Here is a 16,376-nt window from a genome sequence, read left to right as displayed (position 1 = left end):
GGAGATTATCAGGAATCGCAAAGCATCTAGCTTAATGGCTAAAGAGGGAAACTTTCTTCTTATCTTAATCTCATGCTTATTCTTGGGTACACCAAGTTGTTCTAGTGAAGAAATTCTGTTTAAGCTGATGCGAGGCCAGCAGCTCAGGAATTGGGAGCATCTACTATCCGCAAAGGGTATTTTCAAGTTGGGCTTCTTTAGTCCCACCTCTTCAACTAACCAGTACTTGGGGATATGGTACAGTAAACTACCACATGATCCCGAAGCTGTTTGGGTGGCAAATCCTGAGAATCCAATCCTCGATAAATCTGGAGTTCTCAGCTTGGATGGTGATGGAAAATTGAAGATCACGCATAGTCAAGGACAGGTAATTCTTTTCGATTTCAGTCAGGGAAGTTCACATAACCTGACTGCCACTTTACTAGATACTGGAAATTTTGTATTGGAACGAGTAAACTCTGATGGAACAGGTGGCCAAATATTGTGGCAGAGTTTTGATTATCCAACTAACAATCTATTGCCAGGAATGAAACTAGGAATGAATCTTAAGAATGGATATAATTGGACACTTAGTTCGTGGTTAAGCAATCAAGTCCCGATAACAGGGGCTTTTAAGCTTGGCATGGATCCTAGTGGTGCTGGCCAGTTGGTTGTCTGGCGGCGGGAGGATGTCTACTGGACTAGTGGGGTGTGGAAAGGTGGAGATTTTCAGATGGCCCCCGAGCTCACAAGAACAGTTGATCTTTATCAGTTCAGGTTTATTTCAAATTCGGAAGAGCAGTATTTCTCTTTCTCTGCTATAAACAGTTCTACTCTTTCAAGATGGGAATTGAATGCTTGGGGGCAAATCTTGCAGTTCACATTAGCTGCAGATCGTACTACCTGGCAGCAGACTACCATTGGTTCATGCAAAATTGATGTAACCTATCCTAATGCTGTGTGTCTAGAGCAAAAGCTCTCCAACTGCAGGAATGGCTCGGAGCTGTTTGTGCCCACAAGAGGCTACTATAACAGTTCTGAATTGTCATACTCCAATAACAACATAAATTTAGCTCTCAGTGATTGTCACGACAGCTGCTGGAATGATTGTTCTTGCATTGCCTATGGAAGTCTCTATCCTGATGGAACAGGATGTCAGTTTTGGAGAAAACAACCAAGTTTCGTCCAAAATGAGAAATTCGGAGTTGTTTACAGCCTCAAACTTGGAAGTAGTAAAGGTATGTCTTTATTTCTAATTTCTTAACCCCATGTTTGTTCTGAGTTCCGGGGATATCGGCCAGATCTGTTTGAATAGGCATCACATCTCTAATATCCTACTTTGGATGGACAGTCACATTCTGATTCTAACAGCAATGTTTATCACAAAAATATTATTAGAGCAAGAGTGCAATATTAATATGGATCAGAACTTACTTTTGAATGGTTCTAGAGCAAACAAATGCAAAAGGAGGCATGGGCAAGAGTTTTAAAGAGCGATGGTGGTTATGGTGCATCTTAGCCATTGCACTGGGACTTGTGGTGCTACTTTTGGGCTATTTCTGCTACAGGAGGAGGAGAAAACTGAAATCCTTGATAGGCACTGGTAAGCAAAGGATTGTATTGAGGTTTATGTGTGAATTATATATGGAGCTAACCAGATTCCTAAACAGCTTTAAACTCAATTACAGAAAAAACAGACACAGGCCAACACAAGGAATTTCTGGGGATAAAATCTGAATTTTCCCCAATTTACAATCTCAAAAGAAGTGAAAATAAAAGTCAAGCGTTTAAGTTGTTCAGTTTCTCTCAAATAGTTGATGCTACAGATAACTTCTCATTTGCCAACAAGCTTGGAGAAGGAGGTTTTGGACCCGTTTACAAGGTAAAATTTAAGAATTTTGATGCACATTTGATTTGACAACTTGGGTAAGTAATGTTTAGATTTTAATCTCCAGGGTACATTACTGGATGGACAACCAATTGCAGTAAAAAGGTTAGCAAGAAATTCTGGACAGGGGCTCGAAGAATTCATGAATGAGATTACATTAATAGCTGAACTTCAGCATATGAACCTTGTTAAACTTCTGGGTTGTTGCATACAAGAAGAGGAGAAAATGCTAGTTTATGAATACTTGTCTAACAAGAGTTTGGATACTTTTCTCTTTGGTATGTAGATTATCCTTCTGTTTTCCAAGCCTTCCGTCACAATTTCATTGCTTTCTCCTCCACTAATTGGCACTCATCACATTTACAATGTCAATGACAGATCCCACAAAAGGGAAATTGTTGGATTGGAAAAAACGCATTGCCATCGTTGAAGGAGTAGCTCAAGGGCTTCTTTACCTTCACAAATATTCAAGATTGAGAGTGATACACAGAGACTTGAAAGCTAGTAACATTTTACTTGACAATGATATGAACCCTAAAATATCAGATTTTGGAATGGCAAGAATTTTTGGACACAATGAATCCAGAGCCAATACAAATAGGGTAGTTGGCACATAGTAAGTAGAAACAAAGTTTGTGACAGCACATTTAGTAGCCCTGATAATGTCTTAATTGCATCTGCATGCATCTTCTAACTATTATTCAATGGTTTTATATGTTTTATACAGTGGTTATATGTCCCCAGAGTATGCCATGAATGGCATTTTCTCTGTGAAGTCTGATGTCTTCAGTTTCGGAGTACTGCTGCTAGAGATTGTTAGTGGCAAGAAGAACACAGTGTTTCATTCATCATCTACCTCTGCCGGCCTTATTCATCACGTAAGCTAATAAGATAAAGCCAAACATAGAAGCAGGATTATCAGGAATATAATTTGCGGATGACTTACATTTTGCACCAACACTGAAAATGATTGCAGGCATGGGATTTGTGGAAACGTGGTGATGTTCTCGAGCTCAAGGATGGATCGCTGGAATCATGCCCCAAAAACGAGCTGTTGAGTTGTATTCAGGTTGCTTTGCTGTGCGTACAGGCAAGTGCAGCTGATAGACCTACCATGTCGGATGTTATTTCCTCGCTTAAAAATGATGTTATATTTCTACAAGAGCCAAAAGAACCTGCATATGCTACTGAAAGTGAAGCGAACTCACCATTTCCTGACGGCAAATCAGGCAGTCATTCGGTGAATAACGTCTCTATATCCATAATGCAAGCCAGATAGAGATGTAATTCCAATTCTTTTCTTTTCTGAGGTGGGTGTCGTCAAGAATTAGGTGTTTTTTCCTTCCAAATTTCTAGATATCATATGCTTAGAAATTTACCTTGCACATGTCTTGACATAAATATAATCAAATCATTTTGTATTTCTCAAATGTGATAGTTTGTTCGGGAAAGCTGAAACTCCGTCATCCAAGGTGCTTTTGATAGATGATGAACCTGAACCCTTAGCATTTCAATCAAATACCGAATACAAAAACGGATTTTTATTTATGTAACTACTGATGGAGCCTCAACCTGATTGATGTTTATCAAGCAAACTCTGTTATGGAGTTCGGTCTGTGATCTGAGATTAATATCTCTGTTTATACCTTTTGAAGATCTAGCAAGACTAAATTCTTAAAATCATGGAATGAGGTATGGTTTTTGGATTAGCATCACCCCGATAAACTATAACGAGATTTGCTGAATACAAGAGGATATCACACGATTCACATCATACATGCATGAGAAGTAGCTTTGCAGAACCCAAATCCATGGTTCCTTACATGTCCAACATCTCATCCAGATAACCTCCCATATAACCTCCTTTTCTTTCTCATCCATAAAGTCCTCCTAACCCTAACACTGCACTCAATCTTTAAATTTAACATGATTGAATTTTAAGTTCTCAATAAATTTGAAGTCATCGAAACAAATGAACAAGAGGAAAAAAGAGCTATGAACAGAGTATCAAAAAGAAACTATATTTCTCATCTCATAATGACTGATGAATCCTGACACAACAAAAACAGGAGTTTAGGCCTAACTTTCCCTGTATTGACCTGAATAATTCCCCAAGAAGACACTTGCACAATCCCCTCAACCCAAAATAGGAGATACCACTCACACCATGCTCCAAAATGGATGATTATACCAAGTAGACGAGCAAGTGGTAACGACCATTGGAAACTTAAAACAACAAAACTGAACCGGCTGGTGTTTTCACTGATCACAACCAACCAAATACTAACAACTATTTCTCAGGACTGTTTTTCAGGATTCTCTGGTTCTTCTTCTTTTTCAGGATCTTCCTCCTCTTCCTCTTTTTTCTCTTCCTCTTCTTCATCTTCTTCCGGAGGATCATATGGCAATGGTGGTGGTAGTGGTGTCTTCATAGGGCTAAATTGAGGAAATATATCTGGTCTACGCCCAGGTTTAGGCCTCTCCCACTCCTGCCATATTAACCAAGTTGGTCATATTAAATCACACTGCCTCAGACAATAAAATTCCAAAGCAGAAAATATAACCTGTTCTCAAACCAACAAGTTTCTCAAAAGATTGAATTATCTAATCAGTACCCATTAATAAAAAAAAACACTATTCCACAGACAATTACTGCATAAAATAAAATTAAACCCATCTCACGAAAATCCTGCATAAACTTTTAATCGCAACGCTGACTTGAAATTCCCCTCTCCTATTAGCAAGGCAACCAACAGCTACTTATAGCTCAATAAAAAGAAAAGAGACAGAAAGAAAAGGAACTTACAATGGGGAAATCGAGGGGATTGCGGCGAGTCAATTTCTCTTCCTCGGGAGCCATACAAACCACCTGCTGCCTCCTTCTCCTCGTCAGTTGAATGCCGTTAGAACCGGAGACGACGAGGTAGCATCTACAACCGCGGCTTGGGGAAGTGGAAGTGGAAGAAGTGGAGGGCGGCGCTAGGGTTTTGGAAGGCGGCGACAGGGAGAGGCAGAAGGATGATGCCATGGTCGGTTTTTTGGTGGTTACTGTTACCCCAGCTGGGCGGTACAGAGTGCACAAATTAGACCAAAAAACCGAGTTATATTACCAACTGCCTTTTTCTCCGATTGGTACTCGTCTAGGTCGGTCTCCACGCGCCCGCAACTCCCAAATGGCCACAATTCTGATATCTGGTGGCTCGGCCAGCCCTGAGTAAGGGTGGGCCCACAATTCAGAACAGAGTCCTTCAGCGTTTATGGGTCTATCATCTTAAGGGTGGGCCCACCCGCTTCTTATTGTGGGTAGGGAAATTTCTACGTTCTGCCCTGTTTTCTTTTTCAGTATTTTATTTCTTACCCCAATAGTTATTATTAGGACTGTCCAAACTTGCACAGTCGATTCAGCCTAGCAACACTAAAAACCGAATAAATTGAATTTCCCGTTAAAATCATCGAACCGACTAAAATTAGTGCAGTCGAACAAATAAAAAATTGAACAATATTATCTAAACCAAAATTTTAATATTATTTTTATAATTTATTTAATTGAAACATTTAAATTATATATGAATAATATCTAATACAATATATATAAATAATATCTAACATCTAAATTAAATATATAATACAAATTAAATTTAAAAAATAAATTTAAGTAAACATTCAACAAACATTCTTAAATAAAGTGTAATATATATGATCGATTAGGAGAGTGAAATAATAATTATTAAAAATAATATATATATATATAATAATTTAAAATATATTATTTAAATTTGATTTTTCAATTGATTCCATTGAAAAATTCAAACACCCAAATCAACTTAGAAAATCAAATTAATCAATTTTAATTGACCAACCAAACTAATATAACCGAATTCAATTTGATTCAATGATTTGTTCATGTGATATCCATCTTGCTCAACCCTATTCTTATCAACTAAAAATAGAACTTTTAACCAAAATCAACTTCTAGGATTCAACTTTTCCTCAAAAGAACGAGCAAAAGGAAATACATGAAAATGCAAAATCTCTACCTTGATTCTATTGTGGGTACAATACAACCATGTTATCTACCTTCGAGTCTTGACACTTCAAAATGTACAAACATGAAGTTCATTTACGGAAGCATATATTCAAGGACCAAAAAGAGCCCAATTTTTATTAGAGAGTTTTGCAAAGAAGAGGTTAATGGAAGGTACAACCATTTGATTCAAGTTTTAGCGCTCCACTTCCCAAGCCGCTTCCGTGCTACTGGCATTCTCGACCTCAAGGAGGCATGCCCTTCCTCCTCGCTGTCTTCACTATCTAGCACAACTACCATCTCAGATATTGGAGATTCTTCTGTTTCCTTTCCTCCCTTCTGCTTTATCTCCACATCAGTATCGATACTTTGAGGTCGATGAGACTGCTGCTTCTGGTTATGCCCGCAGTTCTGTTGCACTTGGGTCAAAGGACCCAGGGACAGCTTGCGACCAAGCCCACTCTTTCCAGGAGTTTGGGGTTTTGGAAGTATCAAGTTATGAACTGGCGTCACATTCTCTTTGTTACTCTCTTGTTGTTTATGTGATGAGCCCTTCAATCCCAGTGAAAGCTTCCTACCAACTGAACTAACCTTTTCCGATTTCGTAGTAGCAGAGACGTTTTCCATTCTATCAACAAATTCCTCCTGAGGTGTCTCAAGCATTTTCACATTTTCACATGTTTGCAGTGGATCAGTAGATCCACATGGCTGTTTCTGGTTTTGACAATGCTTTGAACTGCTCTTTATGCTGCTGTTTGCTGATTTACCATCTTGATGCTGGTCAAGTTTTTGAATGCGGCTAGCCTGAAGAAGTGATGATCCTGAAGAAGCCCGATGTTGACAGAGTGATGATAAGTAATTTGGGTCCACATTCTCCTTGTTATCTAAATCGTCCTTGAATTGATTAGAAGATTTCAGAGATAATTTCCACCCGTTTCCATTAACTTTCTCATGGTTCAGGTTGCATTCATTCAACACATCATTTTCTTTCTCTCTTTTTCTTTTACCTTCCATCTGATTCATCGAGTCAGAGGGAAAGAAGTGCTGACTAGGCACATCCTGATCACTGTCTTTTTTCTTGTCTGAGCTAGTAGACTCGAGTGATAACTTCTGGCTAATGCCATGCGGTTTTTTATGGCAAGGAATAAACTCATTAGCACCATGTTTTGATTCCTTGTCAAATCCTTGAACTTCCATCTGCAAACCAAAAGAAATATGAAAAACATAAAATCCAATGCTAGGGAATGAAATAAATCAAACAAATTGAATGCTAATACCATCGTCGAATCCGTGTTAGTTTCAGTGCATTGATTGCTACAACTGTTTTCTCCAGCTCCAGCCTTTGCATGTTTCTCAGTCATTGATCTTGCTTTATGGTCAAAGGCTTGTCTATTGTATTTGTATTCCCTACTCTGCAGATTCATCAAACATATAAAATGGCAAAAATCTTCATTAATCAGCCTAAACCAATCCATCTGAGAGAATGTCCACTTACTGCTTCACACATCAGGCCATCATCAGGATTTGGTTCGCTGAGCAATAGCCCTATACTTGTAAGCAGTGTTGAAATGTTCAATGACGGTTGCCATGCCCCCTGCTCGGATGACAATCAGACCCTTGTCATATATCAGATGAATTAAAGAAACAAAACTTGCACTTTTGGGAAATCATATAGGAGAACAATCAATGAGGTAACCATGGTTGAGGATCAGGAGTCAAAAGAACTTTTACAGTGACTAAAAAACATATAGACCTCAAACACAGGCTGTTCATGTTTAATGTCCCCTTTATCCATTCTTGTATCCCAACAGGTTTTATGACTTTGTCCATGGACTCAATTACCGTATCCTTATCCTTGAAGTAATGAAATCCGTGGGACATAATAAAATTGAACTCCAATAACTTCAGACTTGATCCATTTGCACGAAGATAAGTGAGCCCTTACATTGCATATGGTCAACATTCTTTGACTGAATGCATATCTAAAGTCTTTTTGTTATAACTTAAATATAAAATTGAGTCCTTTCACATTAGTTTAAGCTTTCATAACAAACAAGTAATCAATCAAACTATTTCCTCAAATACAATCCAAGCATATAATAAGAACATGATCCAAGAGAAATATTGATGCCTTTTAGGGGACTAAACTAACCTTTGGGGGGAGATTGAGAATGTCAAGGCAAATTCTACCTCCATTATCAATGTTCGGGTGATAAATAGGCGTACCAAATGTCACAATCGGAGGCTGAAGCGGATACCTGGAAAAAAATAAAATAAAATAAAACCCAATAAGCCGCATTTTTTTTCTTAAAATATCAAAGAAAAACTGAAATTCGGTAACTTAGCTATACCTTTCAGGTATCTGAATCTTAATCTTAAAGACCCCTTTGGCATATACAGTTCCTTCAGGACCTTCTATTTCTGATAAACAACATCGAGGTGAATTTCAATTAATTGCTCAAAAAAAATTATTAACTTTGTAAACATTTTCTAAATTAAAAAAAAAAAAAAGAACTTACGGGCGTCGATGGAAGAGAGATCGGAGAGATCAGAGTCTGGGGAGATAAAAGGGAAGGAGGCGCCATGAGGAGGGTCGGTGAGAAGAAGCTTTAGCTCCTTTTGCATCCGCAGTTTGAGCCTTACTGCTTGTGTCATTTTTTTCTTCTAAGATTAGAGATTTCGGTTTGCTGTTTGGCCTTCTTTTTTTCTTCTTTTTCGGCTTTAAAAATGAAAAATTTTGGACTTGTGATTTTGCGCGGGCTGTGAAGCTTTTTGAAATCTATTTTTCTTTTCCAGTTTTCAATTTTTTTTTATCTCCCTCGTAAAAAAATTGAACAAGATTAGTGTTTTACCACCGAGGACTGAACTCGTGCACCTTGTCGGCTGCCCCAACAGGCCACAGGCCGGCCCATAATCTAAAACTATTGATTAGTAAAGTCCAACAAGAATATGGATCCTAGAATCCTAGTGGCCTTTCCTTTCATCATTTCATTGATTCTAAAAGCATATGAATGGAAAATATTCCTCCTTAATCATTACAATCCACTGATCATTATCCTTTGTGCCTGGCAATTTTCTTGAAATAAAGAACAAATAACGGAAAGGAAGTCTTAATTAGGATGTGCGCATAGAGCGTTAGGAGAAAAAATCGAAAGAGACGACGGAGAATGGAGCGGAAGAACCATATTGCTGGATAGAGAAAAAATTAAAAAGCAAATAAACGCAAAATGAAATTTAGTTTAGGTTAAAAGTGCGTTGTAAATAGAGATGTAACCAAGCAAATTTGAATCAATACAATGTCAAGGTAGAGTTTATTTTGATTATAGTGGGAGGTTTTATTAAACTCGTGTTTTGTTTGAAAATAATTTGAGTTACTTGAATTACTTTAAAATAGACTCGATTACAAATTGAAACTTTACTTAATCTTAACCAAATTCAAACTTAAAACTCAAATAAAAACTTTTAATATATAAATAATTATAATTATTAAATTAATTATATATACATATATTATCAAAATTAAAAACTTGATTAAGCTCGTAAACCACTTGAATCAAGTATTGAAAAAGTTCTAACTTGACTTGCTTAAGTTGTTACTCAGAGCTTGAGCTCTAACTTAGCTTAGTAATTAAGAGTCGAAGTCAAATATATAATATGCTAAATCTGACTAGTATTTTTTTCAAGTATTAGAATTCACAAAAAAATTTAAAGTATTGAAAGTTACATACATCTTCCAATGAGCTATACTTCAAAAATTATCCCATACAATATGACGATAAATTTAAAAAAATTAGAAGGTTAATGCATATCACATTAAGATACATTTATGAAAATAAATAAATTATTAAATAAACGTAAAACGATCATTCAACACTTTTAATGAAGTTTAAAAAGTCAATCATTACTCTATAGAATAATAATTCATAATTTTCTTTTCTTTTGAATAGAAAAAAAAAATCACTTGTTCGTATTTTATCTTTCGATCTTTGTTCTATTATCTTATTCCTCATGATATCATTTAAAAATTTGAATGATACTTTGAAAATGTGAAATTCTTGTATTCATGTTAGATTCAATGTTATAAAATGTTGATATTTCTTTTGAAAAATATGAAATGTTAATATTACTATACTATAGTATGTATTATTTAAAAGATATGTGTATTCTTGCTTTAAAAAAAAAAGATAGGTATGTTCCATTTAGTGAAAAAACCAACGATGCATAGTTAAGCGCTAACTAAATCTCCCTTCATCTTATTACTTAAGTTGAATTCGATTGGTTATATTTAGAGATTAGTTTTTTTTTTTGAAATTAGAGAAAGGGGTTTCAAATTTTATTTTATAAATAAAAAGATTATGTAATAATTAATGAATTAAATATTTGAATTCAAGTAAAAATTAACTTTTGATTGAAGTTCATTTAAAGTCATAATTTGAGACTAACCCAAAAGGAAATATGCCACCGACAGATTTTAATTCAAATTAAAGCTTCCCTCAGGGTTGTGGTAATGCTGCCGTTAATCTGCAAATTAAAAATTCAAAGTTTCCCTCCCATTCGTGGTATTCATCTCCAAATTCCTCGCCTTACCCCAAACAAGGAATCTTGCATTTCTTTCTTTAATGGACCGACCGTCTATTGGGCGTGGGCGTGGCCCAACCAATTTAAAGAGCCTACGCCACTAGTCAATCGTCATTCCTAAGTAACTTAAAAAATATTAAGCAAACGGGCTCCACAAATATATCCAAATCCAACTCCTTGATTTAACAACCTATGGTAGATAGAAAACCTAGTCAGCATTTAATATCATAGTCCGCGATTCACTGAAGCGTCGCACGTCAGTTAACGACGTGAGGAGCAACAACTCTGCCCATGAAGGCAACAAAGGCCCCCCACTTCGACACTTTACCAACCCAAACAAAGCGGCTTTGGCCGCTCCACTCAGTCCAGACCCTAGCCAGCCCATTAGTACGTGAAGCACGCGCTGTTTCATGAGCGTGGTCCACCACTACTTACTTTCCAAAATTGCTACGTAAAAGTCCAAAACAGAAGCGAGCCAAAATCATCATCCTGCAGCCTTTCTCGATTCAAAAAACACCACACTCGTGGACCCCTCCCACCCGTCCTCTTCTACCCGTCCTTTCTCGTGACCCACACGCGCCGCTGCTCCTCGATAGGCGTCCCCTCCTTATTTCGAAAAAAGAAAAAGAAATATATCATCACAAACACACACATAAGACACTCTCTCTCTCTCTATCTCTTTCAAATATGGTATCGGTAGTTTGAACTTTTAAAAGAGGAAAACAAAAGAAAGCTTCGAAAAATCTCACACCAACCGCTCCTATTTACTGCTTCTTCTCTCGTTAGCTTTCTCTTTCTCTCTTCATATTCTTTCTTTATTTATTATTTATTTTGTTTTGGTAGTAAAAATTTAGCTAAAGAAGCTTTGCAAATTTATTGTACGGCCGGCGAGGGAGATAGCGAGAAAGAATGAGCGTGGTAGGGAGACAGATGGCGAGATCTAATTCGACGGCGCATCATCAACGGCAATACTCCGATAACTTTCTCGACGCGTCGTTTAACAGCAAATGGCTTCAGTCCTCCAATTTCCCTTCTTCTCAGGTCTTCGGTTTTTTCCTCTAGCTCTCTTTACTTTTACTTTTTGCATTTTGTCCAACGGCGTCATTTTTTTTGGCTGTTTATGTAGGATTTCTGTAACTATGGCGGGGGAAGAATGAGCAGGAAGTCGCCGGAGCCGGGGACACCGCCGGTTTGTTCGAGGTCGTCCAGCTTGCGGAAGAACAGCGATGAATACGTCTCGCCCAATGAGCTCAGCCCCGGCTTACTGGATCTGCATTCATTTGATACTGAGCTGCTTCCCGAGGTTTTACTCTATTTCTTCAATTAGATTAAAGCTTTAAGCTGTTGTTCTCATGAATGCTTTGATTTATTTGCTGTGTTTCAAAATTTTAAATGCTAATTGATAATAATAAATTTTGTTCTCTGATGATGTTTGATCTGATCTTCTGGTTTATTACTTGATTTGGTTGATAATTATATAGCTGCATTGTATTTTTCATTGCATTTTAAGACCTGCGAACCATCAAAAAAATGATTGATCATATAAGTAGCTGATAGAATTAAGATATTTGTAATTTTTTGAAAATTGCTCTTCTTTCCTGGCTAATAAATTTATTATTTCATTTTTTTTTATTTTCTAGTTGCAGGTTCCTAACCTATATGAAGGATACGGGCTTCAGAAACTTGTTCGTGGTAAAAGTTTTGATGATTCTGAACAGTATCTAGCTACCAACAAACTTTTGAACAGGCCACGTGGAATGGCTGAGAATAACCTTCTCAAAAGCATCTCAGTAGATAAAGAGAGAGCCAACAATGTTGCCAAGATTAAAGTTGTGGTATGCTTCTTGAATGCTGCCTTTTGATTCATACATCGCATAGCAAATATCAGTTTTAATGTTTTGGACAATTGCTGTATGAAATTCATCGATCAATCGTGCCAAGAAATATGATGAGCTGTGGATTTTGAAAACATTAAAGCTCCGCTAAGTGATCATCTGAACTAAAGTTAAAGTTCTACAGACAAAAGAATGTGACATACTGAGCCATGCTTTTTGCATGCTATCAATCCTAGTGAGGTAATATGTTATAGATTTTGAAATTCTTAACCTGCGGCTAATGCCAAGAAAGAATTGGACCAACTATAGATAGTTGAAATGGCAAAGAAAACCATACATTCTGCATAGTTTGCCACTTTTTTTTTGTCATTGATAAAATATCTATTGATAACTTCAAACACAGGTGCGCAAGAGACCATTGAACAAAAAGGAAATAGCAAAGAAAGAAGAAGATATTATTACTATAGAGTCAAATTCGAATGCGCTCACAGTTCATGAAAAAAAACTAAAGGTGAGCAGCTGATGAAGCTTCTCTTTTTCCTACAGTTGTATGACGGTGATGTATGGTTTATTTTTTGGTGAACTTGCTAACTTGAGCTCAGGACCCCATCAGTCATTCACTTTTATAGCCTTTTCAAGAGAGTACTTATTTAAAATTTGATCCAAGAAAGTTAATTGCTCTATGTGTTGGTTTTCCAGGAAAATCCAAATTGACTTTTTACTTGAAAGCCTCTGTAACTCATGATGATATCAAACAGCCGTAACACTTTACATCTTTCATGGCTAATTATATGATGTTGTAGCAGTCTTTTCTTTGAGGTCTAATGATTTATTATCTGCAGGTTGACCTGACAGAATATGTTGAGAAGCATGAGTTTCTTTTTGATGCTGTACTGAATGAAGATGTTAGCAATGAGGAAGTGAGTGTAAGAGAAGATGTGGATACATTCAATATGTTATTTAGCTAATTTCACTAGATTTCATTTTCTATTGCTCCAGGTGTACTCTGAGACTGTGGAGCCGATAGTCCCACTAATTTTCAATCGAACAAAAGCAACTTGTTTTGCTTATGGGCAAACCGGTAAGTGGTATATTTAAAAGAGTATGTGGATGCTATAACACTTTGTTCTAGAAGTTCTCTAGTAGTTGTCTTTGGTGTCTTTAGGTATGGTTGTTGTTTCTTTGTCTTTCTGATATGGTGTTTGAGTTGTCACATATGTTATATTTGAAAAGTAAAGGGGAAAGCATTAATGCTAGTATTTAGGCAAATGTCTATGTATGCATATTTGAAAGGTCTGTTTTGGAATATCAAATTTACCTTTTGAAAAATATTAAATAATGATATGAAAGGCAGACCATTCCTCAGTTTACAAAAATTTCATTCGAAGAAAATAAATGGTAAACAATTATTTTTTCATTCTCTTTTGAGTGTCATCTTTAAGCTATTTGGAAAAGTCCATTTGTAATTAGTTCAGACCTATACCTTTTGAATATGTTTTTGTGGATCCAAATGACTTTTTCTGTAGGTCATTTTGGCTTGGCATTCCCTATTTGTTGTTTTTAGCTATATATATATTTTTTTCTTTAAAGGTATATGTATTTCGCACTAAGCAGTTGGAAAATGTTTTTTTTTTTCCAATATTCACTTGGTTTCCATTTTCCATATCTTATTCATTTTCAGATTATATACTTGCAAATGATATTTAAATGATCCTATGTTTTTTCATACAGGAAGTGGAAAGACTTATACAATGCAGCCACTGCCTCTAAAAGCATCTCAAGATATATTGAGATTAATGTGCCATACATATCGGAACCAAGGTTTCCAACTGTTTGTCAGTTTCTTTGAGATATATGGAGGGAAAGTTTTTGATCTCCTCAATGATCGAAAGTAAGTTATTTCCATTTATATGCATGTGGAAACCTAGACAAAATTGCCCTATAGTTTTTAATTCTCTTATTAGAATTCTACTTTCTGCAGAAAGCTTTGCATGAGAGAAGATGGTAAACAACAAGTATGTATTGTGGGTCTGCAAGAGTACAAGGTATTAGATGTTGAGACAATCAAGGAGTTGATTGAGAGAGGAAATGCAACAAGAAGCACTGGCACTACCGGAGCAAATGAGGAATCCTCACGGTCACATGCTATTCTTCAGCTTGCTATCAAGAGATCGTCTGATGGCAGTGAAATGAAGCCTGCAAGACTTGTAGGGAAGCTTTCTTTTATAGATCTTGCTGGAAGTGAGCGTGGTGCAGATACAACTGACAATGACAAACAGACGAGGTAAAGATTTTTGAATCCATGCATCTGGGTTTATGCTTCTTCAAAGCAGTGGTACCATGAACTGCATAGGCATATTTATGGAGCCATAGGGCCATGGAAGTGCTCCATGGAGGTACTAGGCCAGAAAGTGCATCAACTAGATAACAAAATCTTTTTCCCTTTGCATATATTTTGGGATGCCCCGACTACATTATTTAGCATGTGCTGTTCAAGTCATAACAAGCTTTTTAACTATTTCTGCAGAATGGAAGGTGCTGAAATTAATAAAAGTTTACTTGCTTTAAAAGAATGCATAAGAGCTCTTGACAATGACCAGGGTCACATCCCTTTCAGGGGAAGTAAGCTAACTGAAGTTCTTAGAGATTCATTTGTTGGTGACTCACGTACTGTTATGATATCTTGTATTTCGCCAAGCTCGGGATCATGTGAACATACCCTGAATACACTCAGATATGCTGATAGGTATGTGGTTCTGTTACTAAAATTGAATTGTAGAAGTGACTTGCATATTTGTTTGAGCAATGCTGTGAATACCTGCATCCCAGGGTGAAGAGCCTATCAAAAGGGAACAACTCCAAGAAGGATACGCTATCTTCATCTTCAAATCTTAGGGAGTCAACTGCATTGCCCTTGGCTTCAGCTTTACCAACTGAGACATTTGAGGATAACATAACTGATGTTCCGTATGAAAAGAACAAATTTGGGTGGTCCAAACAGATTGAAAGAGATACATCTCCTCCTTTTAAAGTGGATCGTGTTCCTAGTGAGAGGGCAGAAGGAAATGTGGCTGTACCATATTCAGATTATAACAAGGGTCAGAGAGGCGGTCTAAATGGCTTGACTGAGGATGATTTTGATTACACTGAGGAGACATATGAGCAACAAAAGATGCTGCGGAAAATGAATAGGAAGGCACAGACCTACCAAATGCCGGCTTTGGAGGAGAAGTGGAAGACTGATGCTCTGACAAAGCTCGTGGATCCTTCAACTTTTGATGATAACCATTCTCATTCAGATGATGATCTGAATACCCTGTTGAAGGTATCCATCAATCAATCTGGACATCTAATTTTTCTCCCCCAACTGTATTTTATTGTAAAATGAAATTTGTCTTGTTTGTTATTAGGAAGAGGAAGATCTTGTATCTGCTCACCGAAGACAAGTGGAGGACACAATAGAGATTGTTAGGGAGGTAGGTAACATTCTAGCTGTAGTTTGTTGTATCGTCTTATCTATGATTACCTTTGTTCTGATTGTTATTATCCCTGCAGGAAATGAATCTGCTTGTTGAAGCTGACCAACCAGGCAATCAGCTGGATAATTATGTCTCTAAATTAAATTCCATTCTTTCACAGAAGGCTGCAGGAATTCTGCAACTGCAGACCCGCTTGGCTCAGTTCCAAAAACGTTTAAACGAGTATAATGTCTTAGTATCTTCTGGCAATTGATTTAAACCTGCAAAGGGCTTGTGAAACCCACAGCTATAGGGTGGAGTTTTGCCCGGGACTGATAGGGTGTGGATTTGGACCGGCATTTTATTTGATGATTTCTTCCTTGATGGTGAGGCAGTTGATGACCCGCCAACTGTTAGCTGGTTACGGAATGACAGTACCTATTAGAGTGGTTGGTGAGAGTGGAATCTTGTTTCTTCCTCCATTTTTGTTGCTTCAAGTAACTACTGTGACTTTTGAGTTAATATCACACTGCATAGAAAATATATTATAAATATGTATGCTCCTCCCTTATTTAATGTTATTATTAATAATAAAAACACCTTGTTTTGTGCTT

The 16,376-nt window shown here is 37.0% G+C and overlaps 4 protein-coding genes across 6 annotated transcripts; 2 read left to right on the top strand and 2 right to left on the bottom strand.

Moving 5' to 3' along the window:
• On the top strand, nucleotides 1-3,510 carry LOC18588610 (G-type lectin S-receptor-like serine/threonine-protein kinase CES101). Of its 2 annotated transcripts, XM_018128505.1 has the most exons (8): nucleotides 1-1,217; nucleotides 1,430-1,582; nucleotides 1,668-1,861; nucleotides 1,935-2,145; nucleotides 2,246-2,483; nucleotides 2,595-2,745; nucleotides 2,844-3,177; nucleotides 3,306-3,510. In XM_018128505.1, the coding sequence occupies exons 1-7, from the start codon at nucleotides 35-37 to the stop codon at nucleotides 3,144-3,146; spliced, it is 2,433 nt and encodes an 810-aa protein (XP_017983994.1). In that variant the 5' UTR covers nucleotides 1-34; the 3' UTR covers nucleotides 3,147-3,177; nucleotides 3,306-3,510. The 2 variants fall into 2 exon arrangements, with proteins under 2 accessions (XP_017983994.1, XP_007013194.2); XM_007013132.2 differs by having other exon boundaries at nucleotides 2,844-3,420.
• On the bottom strand, nucleotides 3,873-5,133 carry LOC18588609 (coiled-coil domain-containing protein 9). Its single transcript, XM_018128506.1, has 2 exons — nucleotides 4,674-5,133; nucleotides 3,873-4,356 (listed from the first exon to the last, which is right to left on the bottom strand). The coding sequence occupies exons 1-2, from the start codon at nucleotides 4,893-4,895 to the stop codon at nucleotides 4,165-4,167; spliced, it is 414 nt and encodes a 137-aa protein (XP_017983995.1). The 5' UTR covers nucleotides 4,896-5,133; the 3' UTR covers nucleotides 3,873-4,164.
• On the bottom strand, nucleotides 5,881-8,615 carry LOC18588608 (probable ubiquitin-conjugating enzyme E2 37). The gene is made up of 6 exons (XM_007013130.2): nucleotides 8,411-8,615; nucleotides 8,243-8,312; nucleotides 8,044-8,149; nucleotides 7,387-7,485; nucleotides 7,169-7,303; nucleotides 5,881-7,088 (listed from the first exon to the last, which is right to left on the bottom strand). Exons 1-6 carry the CDS (start codon nucleotides 8,544-8,546, stop codon nucleotides 6,081-6,083), a joined length of 1,554 nt encoding a protein of 517 aa, XP_007013192.2. The 5' UTR covers nucleotides 8,547-8,615; the 3' UTR covers nucleotides 5,881-6,080.
• Nucleotides 11,138-16,376, top strand: LOC18588607 (kinesin-13A). 2 transcript variants are annotated; one of them, XM_018128233.1, is made up of 13 exons: nucleotides 11,138-11,250; nucleotides 11,370-11,510; nucleotides 11,596-11,772; nucleotides 12,116-12,304; nucleotides 12,708-12,815; nucleotides 13,147-13,224; nucleotides 13,304-13,385; nucleotides 14,036-14,195; nucleotides 14,286-14,588; nucleotides 14,832-15,050; nucleotides 15,134-15,629; nucleotides 15,715-15,780; nucleotides 15,860-16,376. In XM_018128233.1, the coding sequence occupies exons 2-13, from the start codon at nucleotides 11,379-11,381 to the stop codon at nucleotides 16,034-16,036; spliced, it is 2,187 nt and encodes a 728-aa protein (XP_017983722.1). In that variant the 5' UTR covers nucleotides 11,138-11,250; nucleotides 11,370-11,378; the 3' UTR covers nucleotides 16,037-16,376. The 2 variants fall into 2 exon arrangements, with proteins under 2 accessions (XP_017983722.1, XP_007013186.2); XM_007013124.2 differs by having other exon boundaries at nucleotides 11,139-11,250; nucleotides 12,110-12,304.

The sequence above is a fragment of the Theobroma cacao genome, chromosome 9 (genome assembly GCF_000208745.1).
Source record: "Theobroma cacao cultivar B97-61/B2 chromosome 9, Criollo_cocoa_genome_V2, whole genome shotgun sequence".
NCBI lineage: Eukaryota > Viridiplantae > Streptophyta > Magnoliopsida > Malvales > Malvaceae > Theobroma > Theobroma cacao.
Note: the sequence above shows the minus strand (reverse complement) of the source record. Positions and strands in the feature narration are given on the sequence as shown.